This window comes from Arabidopsis lyrata (genome assembly GCF_000004255.2).
Source record: "Arabidopsis lyrata subsp. lyrata unplaced genomic scaffold ARALYscaffold_4, whole genome shotgun sequence".
In the NCBI taxonomy this organism is placed as follows: domain Eukaryota; kingdom Viridiplantae; phylum Streptophyta; class Magnoliopsida; order Brassicales; family Brassicaceae; genus Arabidopsis; species Arabidopsis lyrata.
In genome coordinates, this window is record NW_003302552.1 from 10145859 (window position 1) to 10155431 (window position 9573).

The 9573-nt window shown below is 40.5% G+C and overlaps 1 protein-coding gene and 1 long non-coding RNA gene across 2 annotated transcripts; both read left to right on the plus strand.

Annotated features, from left to right (window-relative positions):
- The first annotated feature begins 5689 nt into the window (after positions 1 to 5689).
- LOC110229363 lies at positions 5690 to 6592 on the plus strand. Its single transcript, XR_002332755.1, has 2 exons — positions 5690 to 5899; positions 5983 to 6592. It is a non-coding gene; the product is annotated as an uncharacterized LOC110229363 (long non-coding RNA).
- A 1257-nt stretch (positions 6593 to 7849) lies between these two features.
- Positions 7850 to 9072, plus strand: LOC9315074. The gene is made up of 3 exons (XM_021029901.1): positions 7850 to 7966; positions 8466 to 8766; positions 8949 to 9072. The coding sequence occupies exons 1-3, from the start codon at positions 7862 to 7864 to the stop codon at positions 8963 to 8965; spliced, it is 423 nt and encodes a 140-aa protein (XP_020885560.1). The 5' UTR covers positions 7850 to 7861; the 3' UTR covers positions 8966 to 9072.
- Positions 9073 to 9573: the final 501 nt, after the last annotated feature.

Genomic DNA, 9573 nt, shown 5'->3' on the forward strand with positions numbered 1-9573 from the left:
CCGCGTGTCTTGGAGCCATGCTTGTGGAACTGCTTCTTCTCAAAGTACCTCGCTCTTCTGATGATGATGGGGAATGCTTGGACTTCTTCTGGAGGTCTGTGATCTGAAGCGCCATCTTCTTCACCATGGTGGTCAATGAGTCTACCTTCTTTGACAATCCTCGCATTGCCTTCCCTTGAAACTTTCCCAACCCTTGCAGGAGTCCTATGCGCTTGTGAGCTTCTCTCTCGCTTTTGGTCTGCCTAGGGGCTTTGTATTCTTCGAAAAAGAACCGCTCTGGTGCATAATCATCAGCAGCGTCTTGGGTTTGCTCCTGGTCGTCCTCGTGCATTGCTTGAGGCGGTGGAGAGGCAGGGGCGACTTGTGAATCGTAGAGAATGAAGGATGGTGGGCAGAAGTCGATGTTCTCACCAGCCCTAATCGTGGTGTGATTCGTGCATGGTAGAAGCAGCCTAGAATTCCCTTCTTCAGGGTGGTTGAACACAGAGCAACACGCCTTCAGGAGCTGTTTTATCAAGGTAACCCTTCTTCCTTAGGTACGCCATATCGATCCAAGTTGGGGAAGCGTCTCCTGTTCTCACGTCTATACCCGCAGCTACCAGAATCGGTGTCAGAATTCTGCCAATGGTCAAGCTTCCTTTGCGCCCTGTCCTATGCATTGTTGCAGCATACTCCTTGTATCCTAATAAATGATCCAAGAACATGGCTATTAGAGGGGCGTTTCCTCTATCTCCCACCATTTCTGCCCCATCTCTAGTGTTTCTAAAGGGGAATATGAGGGCTAAGTCCAGAAGTTGCAATTCGCCTTCACTCATGGTACCGGTGATCTTCTTTGCAAAGAACATGCTGGCAATGGACTGGTGTAGATACCTCACCACTGGGCTTCTAATAGAGGAACTCTTGCTTTTCGAAGGTATGTAATCTCCTGGTCGCGCTTATCGAAATTTTGCACCAATCCCTCTTTGCTCGAGAATCCATACAAGAGATTGAGCTCCCTGATCGTTAGTGAGTGGTCTCTTCCCTTGACAGAGAACGTGATGTATCCAAAACCTCTCACATTCTCTTCTTCTTGATCATCCGCGTAGAAGTGTACGTCGAGAGTAGCTAGGAGCTGGCAGGTCTCCTCTTGATATCCCTCGAAACTATACCAAGGAAGGTTTTTAAACCGCACATCTCAGCAAGGTAGTCCACATCTTCAGCAATTCCCAAAGCAGCCATCATTTCCCGATGAGGATGTCTTGTGCCTTCGAAATCCAGCGACTTGAGATAGCTATAGTACTCCTCAGGAGTAGGAGGCTTCTTCTTCTTTCCTTTCCTTTTGGCGGGCTTAGCAGGTTTGATCTCTTCCTCCATTTCAACAGCTTCTTCTTCTTCCATTTCAACAGCCTCTTCTTCCGGTGTGGCTTCTAAATCCGCTTCCATAACCCTCTTCCCGCGACTTATCTCTCTTCTCCTTCTGGCCAAACGTTCGGCATCGTCACCTCTTGAACTCGGGGAGCCTCCTCGACGTCCCTCCTCGACATGACGTCGAGTAGGTTCATAACCAGCTTGACTCAGCACCATTTCACTTCCTTCATGTTCTGGTCTATCTTCTCGCACAAAACTGGAATGACCGGTCCAAGAGAGCGGATCGTGAGGGCTAGCCTGGGGTTCTCTGAAACTTGTGAGGTCACGGGCTGGAATCCTCTTGTTGATATTAGCAAAACCACGTGCAGCGTGTCTTGCAGAAGCCTTCTTTCTTTCTTGGTCACTATCCATGGTGTTTCCTTCAGCAAAAGTAGAGAAAAGAAAGCAAGTGAATCAAAGGAGCAGAGAATGGAATTTAGAAGGAAAAGAAGTGAATTTGAAACCGATTAAATGTTGTAAATCGAGTTTAAAACCAAAGATTAGGAAGTTGCAAAGCTTTAAAGACTCAAAGCAAAGTTGAAATGAGAGAACTAGAGCTATAATAGAGAAATGAGAGAATGAGAGGAGTTTGAGAAGTGGTGCTTCCCTTTTAAAGACGCACAAGGAGACCAAAAGCAAGGGTGGAGCGTGTGGGAGCAGGGATTGTCGGATCTGGGATTCAAATTTGAATTTTGAACGGTTTGGCGTTGGACTCGACGTGTAGGCTCGACGTGGTGGGGTCGAGTAGGATGTCGGCAACTTCAAATTTGAATTTTGGAGGGACTTTGCTTGGACTCGAGGTGTTGACTCGACGTGGGGTCGAGTTGACTAGTTGACCGGATTTGAATTTGAATTTTGGCTCCAAGGTTGACTTCCTGGATAGTTGACTCGATTTGAATGGGCTTGGCTGTGTTGGGCTTGGCTTATCATCGAGTTGGGCTTCGTTTAAAGCTTAGAGCCGGTCCATTGGGCTACTCGACTTGTCATCGTGTAGGGTTGGTCGAGTCTGGCCCTCTTCCATTTCCTTGACTCCAACAGATTAAATCCTGAGAATCACAGACACTAAAAAAAAACATCAAAAATAACAAGGGATAAAGAGCTATTTACAAAGATAAACATGGGAATTTCTCTCCCAAGTGAGCTTGTTTAAAGTCACTGAGCTTGACTTTACTACTCTTTTAGGCGAGTTGAGGTTCCAGAAGATGAACTGTAGATCCTTTAGGAATGACGCTATCTGCGAGATACTTCTTAAGCCGCTGACCATTCACCTTAAACTCTGACCCGTCCTTAGCAAATAGCGATACCGCACCAAATGGTAGAACTTCTTTGATAGTGAAAGGACCAGACCACCTTGATTTGAGCTTTCCCGGAAATAGCTTGAGTCTGGAGTTGAACAGTAACACTTGGTCTCCAGCCTTGAAGTCGTTTGGTGAAATCTTCTTGTCATGGAAAGCTTTTGTTCTTTCCTTGTACACCTTTGAACTCTCATAAGCTTCAAGCCTTATTTCCTCAAGTTCGTGCAAGTCAACCAATCTCTTCTCCTGAGCTTCTTTGATATCCAAGTTCAGCAACTTAGTAGCCCAGATCGCTTTGTATTCTACCTCAACTGGAAGATGACATGACTTCCCGTACATCATCTGAAATGGCGTCCTTTCTATTGGCGTCTTGTATGCAGTCCGGTATGCCCAAAGTGTATCATCTAACTTGGTAGACCAGTCTCTCTTTGAAACACCAATAACCCTGGCGAGTATGGCCTTGATCTGACGGTTGGATACTTCTACTTGCCCGCTAGTCTGAGGATGATAGGGAGTGGCTACCTTGTGTTTTACACCGTGCTTCTTTAACAGACTCTCAAAGACCTTGTTGATGAAATGAGAACCTCCATCACTGATCACAGCCTTAGGGATACCAAATCTGGGGAATATGGTGCTCTTAAACAGCTTTAAGATCACTTTATGATCATTAGTTGGAGATGCAATGGCCTCAACCCATTTGGAGACGTAGTCCAGAGCAACAAGGATGTACTTATTACCATAGGAAGCAGGATTGAATGGTCCCATGAAATCAATTCCCCACACATCAAAGACTTCAACCTCTAGGATAGGGTTCTGCGGCATTTCATTCCTCCTGGTGATGTTCCCCATTCTCTGGCAGGGATCCCATTTAGCAATGAATCCATGTGCATCTTTAAACATGGAAGGCCACCAAAGGCCGGCTTGGAGGACCTTTTGTACTGTCTTGAAGGTAGCAAAGTGACCGCCATTAGCAGAACGTTCCAGCACTCCTTGAACTTCCTCTTCAGCAATACACCTTCTAAATAGGCCATCAGTACCCTTCTTATACAAATAAGGTTCATCCCAGTAGTAATGGTTGATGTCTCTAAAGAACTTCTTCTTCTGGTAAGCATCAAGGTATTTGGGGATTTCTCCACAGATAAGGTAATTCACAAGGTCAGCATACCATGGAAGCTCTTCTTCCTTGACCGCACATGCTACTTCGATTTCCTTCTTGTTGTACGCTATTTCATAACTCTTGATGGCCAAAAACTGCTCTTCAGGCATTGAATCGTCTATCGGGATTTCATCTTCAATCCGTATTCTGGACAAGTGATCAGCTACTCCGTTTTCTATACCCTTCTTATCAACAATCTCCATATCAAACTCTTGAAGTAACAAAATCCATCTCAGTAGTCTAGGCTTGGTGTCCTTTTTAGCATAGATGTGCCTCAAAGCTGCATGGTCTGTATAGACAGTAACCTTGGATCCAACCAGATAGCTCCTGAACTTCTCAAATGCAAAGACTACAGCCATCAACTCTTTCTCTGTTGTAGCATATCTCACTTGAGCATCATCCAAGGTTCTGCTTGCATAATAGATAACATGGAGCTTCTTATCTATCTTCTGACCCAGCACAGCCCCAACCGCATAGTCTAAAGCATCACACATGATTTCAAAAGGATGATCCCAGTTTGGTGCTTGGACGATTGGAGCAGACACTAGAGCTTCCTTAATCATGTGGAAAGCTCTCATATACTCTTCATCAAAGAAGAATTCGGTCTCTTTACAGAGAAGTCGAGTAAGTGGTCTAGCAATCTTTGAGAAATCCTTGATGAATCTCTTGTAAAAGCCGGCATGACCCAGAAAACTTTTGATATCCTTCACGTTTTTTGGAGGCTGCAACTGTACCATGACGTCAATCTTGGCCTTTTCAACCTCAATCCCTTTCTCTGATATCTTGTGTCCCAATACTATACCCTCTCTGACCATGAAGTGACACTTCTCCCAGTTCAGCACTAGATTGGTCTCCTCACACCTTGCTAGAACCCTGCATAGATTTAACAAACAAGAGGAGAAAGAGGAGCCATCACTACAGGAAATGTGGGTATTAATAGCACAATAAGATAACGTTTTTTTTGTATATGCTATGTTTGACTGAATCGTGAATTAAAGATAGCGTTTTATAAATTGTAAACGCTACAGTAAATTGTAATTTGTTTAAGCGGGATAATGAAATTGAGGCGGGCCAATTTTGTGATTCTAATCTTTAATATCCCGCTATTGAAAATCTTAAGAGGGAAAAAGGTGAAATTTTTTCTAAAGCAAAATAAAAGAAAACCTTAAAAATTACTTCTCTTTTTTTTTGTTGCCTAAGGCAAAAGCAGATCGACAACTTCTCTCTCACTCGATTTCTTGAGATATTGAGATCAAAATCTGCAACTCTCACTCGATTTCTCTCAACCTCACTCGATTTCTCAGTCTCTCCCTCTAATTCTCACTTTATCTCACTCGATTTCTCAGTCTCTCCCTCTAATTCTCACTTTATCTCACTCGATTTCTAACTGTATCATCTTGATTTCTCAGTCTCTCAACTCGATTTCGCACAATCTCCCTGGAATCTTCAATATATAGGTATGTTCTCATTCAATCGTAGCTTCTTTGTTATTTGGAATGGAAAACCATTTTGATTTGGGGTTCCGATTCTTGGGTTGTGTGAACATTGATGCAGAAGTTTGTGATTTTGGGTATCAATTTTGATTTTGGGATTTGATTTTGGATTTGATTCTTAGTTTTAGTGACTATAATATAAACTTGTTTAATTGATTTTTCCATAGTGGAACGACGTTTGTTAGATTACTTCTGATGGTTGATGGTATAAGATTGATCTTGTGAATATATAATTCCTGTTCGAATATCTTGTCTTCTGATTTTTTTTCATTTGCATAATTCTGATTGGATTTTCGTTTTGGTTTAATTTTGATATAGCGAGGATTAAGGTTCACGAGCTTAGAGATAAGTCAAAGACTGATCTTCAGAATTAATTAAAGGAGTTCAAGGCTGATATAGCGAGGATTAAGGTTCACCAGCTCTATTTACGCTGCATCTACTGAAGAACGGTGTGATGGGCTTGAAGCTTAACCATATGAGGAGATTACTAAACACTGAGAAATTGATCTGAAGTCTGAAACTCTCGTGGAGATTACTTCACTACTGTAGGCTTCTACATCAGTTCTATGGTAACTTCTGATCTCCACATGTCAAACTGAGTTAACCATTGACTATGAATTTGTTTTTAACGGAGTTATTCTGTGTATTACAGACTATGAACTACATGATGTATTCGAGAAGCCACTTTGTGAAAGGAATGGAGCTGATGGTGCTGCTGATATGTTATAGGCTGTACGGGAAAGCAACAGAGGACTCAGTGGCATATGCGCTTGTGATGGGCTCAACCTGGTTCCTGGTGGGTTCCTGGTTGTTTGATTAGTTCTTTTTCAATCCCTCAGGATTCGAGTGGCAGAAGATAGTTGATGACTGGGATGATTGGAACAAGTGGATAAGCAGCAGATCTTAGGCTTGTAGTGAGTATAGTGCTTATAATGATACAAGTTTTATGTTGCAAGTGACTATAGTGAGTATAGTGCTATCCGAACTCAATTTGAAACATAAAACTTGTAGTGAGTATAGTGCTTCTTCTGAAGTCTGAAACTCTCGTGGTTTACAGTTTGTGAAGAACAGCTCTTAGGCTTCCCTTAATCAAGCTGGTCAGTGGTGATTTTAGTAGTTTTGTGTCTCGTGGCTGCGTTGGTTCTTCCCCGATTTCTGCCATCTTATCTTCTAATCAAAGATGGAGATCGTGATCGTTGAGAAGAAACATGGTTAATACAGACTGATGGTTGCAAAAGGTTGATGATGCAAAAGTGTGGAGGCCAAATTCAGAAGTAAAGTTCATCTCCGATGCAATAGGCACAATATTGGCTTGGCCTAATAATGAGTCTACGTCTGAAACTTTTAAGTACTGTGTTTTATATATCTAGAATGTTATGTAGAACACTTTGTTTTCTATTGTTGAATGCACTTGACTTTTGATACAAACCACATATTTGAGAATGCAAGCACAATTAAAGTTTAAGTTAAAATCCACATATTTTAAATTCCTAAATTAAATCTCTAAACCCTAAATTAAAATTAAAATTCTAATTAAATTAAATCTTTAAAATCCTAATTAAATTAAATCTTTAAACCTTAAATGAAAGTTAAAATCCTAATTAAATCAAATCTCTAACCCTAAACCCTAAACCCTAAACCCTAAACCTAAATAAAAGTTAAAATCCTAATTAAATTAAATCTTTAAACCCTAAATTAAAGTTAAAATCCTAAATTAAAATCCAAAAACTATCTAACTTGAGTAAAAAAATCTAAACCCCAAAGTTTAAACCCAAAACTATGCCCTAGTGTTTATGAACATATAAGCTAGATAGTTGGAATACTAACTTATATTAATTGTTCTTAATTTTAAAATTTTATACTCATAAGAAAAAATATTCTAAAAATTGAAATACTTATATTAAATTTTTAAAGAAATAATTTCTATTTTTTTCATTAATAAACTATTTTATATGATAATTTTCTAATTTTTTCATTAATAGCCAATGGGAAGTAACCTCCCAGATTGTGGGACTAATCCTACACCGTTAGATAGCGCCGACTTTGATCTCAGCCGTCCATTCTTATTGTTGATGTGATTAATGTACACCGTTGATATGTCTTGATAACTTTGATCTGAGCCGTTCTTTTTGTTAGCCAATGAGCATTAACCTCCAGGATTGAACTTTGGCTTATTCTCCACCATTGATAAATTAAATCCAACGGTTAAGATTTTCTCCTTCTTTTCTTTTTTTTTTTGGTTAAAACTTCTTTTCCTTTTCCCTCTTCTCTTCGTATGAGAAAATCAAAGGTTCCAAAATCAAACTCTACGAATCTTGAGCAAGCGTATCGCTCCCTCATCTCCGCTTCCAGAGGTTTATCTCGCACTCGTAGCCCTTCTCTTCCAGAATCTCAGCCTCCGCCACCGCAATTAGAATCCCAATCCCCTTCTACGGTGGTTAGCTCGTTCCCAGCTCCGGTGACGCCGTAGCCTCCATCTCAGGAGGAAATTCAAACCAGAAGCAGGAACAGAGATGAGATGCGAAGAGTGCATGACTGCTATAAGCGTCTCAAATCTTCTATTGGTCAGAGAGATGGTGGTGGATGCTCTGCGAATCTTGAGCAAGCGTATCGTTCCCTCATATCCGCTTCCAGAGGTTTATCTCGCACTCTTAGCCCCTCTCTTTCGTTCGATTTAGTTTTACCAATTGGATGATTAATTATTTGCTATTTGTCGGAGTTGATGGAATTCGATTTTTTATTTTCAATTCGAGTATTTGTAGTTAGAACATCACCAAGCATATTGTTTTATAGTCTCTTGGCTGGAATTAGATTTCTCAACCATTCTCGAAGCTTGATAAAGCCATGTATATGCTGGTTGTGGTGTTTCTTTGTAGTCCATATCACACTGTGTCAGCTTTTATGTGTTCCTTCCCATTAATGTTACTTGTAAGCCTGTTCTTGTGGGGTTTCAAAATCTGTAGACTGTAGTTCCATTCATATGTAAGGTGGGGGTGATGTGTAGTTATCTGGAAATCATCTATGGAAGGAAAACTAGTGCACAGATGAAATTTACAAAATTTTAGTCCTAAAGAATAGAAGCCTTATAATGAAGTCTCTTGGAGTAATGATTTAGTTAGTTGCTTATACTTGCAGGCTGTACTAGCGTTAAGCGGCCTTGTGGCTGATCTCATTCTTCGGTATGCACTATACTGCCCTACTGCTGTCGGAGATGCATTGCAAGCTGTTATCGACATGCATAACTTCAGCGTGGAAGCTTTAAAGAGAGGACAAGATACTGATGGTGTTGCTTTTCAAACTGCTAAAGCCTGCATATTTGGTCTGGTTGACCTATGTTCTGCTGCTTATTCAAAGACAACATCATCACCAGGGGGTCGTGATATCCGCTCTGCTGTGTTCAAGCTTGTATCAGAGTGTATTTGGAGCTCGCTAAGAGGTACTTAGAGTTTCGACATCTTAATTCAGTCTATGGTTTCTCTGATGCTCTTGAGGGATCTAAACAGATCAGTTGATGAAAAATGTTAATTCTTTTGATCATTTCAGTTTACTCTCTGAAGTTTTGTTTCCTGAAGAAACGGTTTCTTAATTTTTATCTCTTTGATTGTGTTTTGGTTAAAGCTCACTTGGACGTTTGAGAAAGAAGAGACTAAGCTTGAGTGGAGATAGAAATGTAAACCATCATATGATTGTAAGGAGATCACTGCTGGGATCTTGGAGTTTCTTATGGAGGCTAACATAAGGTTAAGTGTATGATTCTTATACTATATGTTCTGTATTTTGGGGATTTCTTGTGATGTGTTTGAGAATTGAAAAGCTATGTGTCTTGCTGGTTTCAGGTCCGGAAGACAATGTGGCAGATTATTACCAGCAACAGGTAGAGATGCTTGAGGGCTTTACTGAAATGGAAGAACTTGCAGAACGTGGCTTTGTTCCTGGTATGTTGTCATGAGAGCACCACGTAGAGGCTATCATGAGTTGGAAACAGAAGAGGATTTAGGTGGTGCACATTTGCTTGTCCAAGAAGTCGATGATTTGGATGATGAAGCTTTTGATGATGATATTGTTTATGTTAGGGTTGATTGTGAAGGCTTGTTAGTGGTAGATTGATAGGTATGTTTGTGGTTTTTGTAAACAATGAAATTTGAATGGTATTTTGTATTAATTTTAATGGTATTCTTTTTTTACAAATATTCGAAATTAATTTTTTTTACAAATATTATATTTAAATTAAAAAATAATTCGT

Excerpts from the sequence above, each read along its gene's own strand:
- LOC9315074 (XM_021029901.1), top strand. The coding sequence starts at position 7,862 with ATGACTGCTATAAGCGTCTCAAATCTTCTATTGGTCAGAGAGATGGTG. Across the intron at positions 7,967-8,465 it reads CCTCATATCCGCTTCCAGAG|GCTGTACTAGCGTTAAGCGG; the intron begins GTTTATCTCGCA and ends TTATACTTGCAG.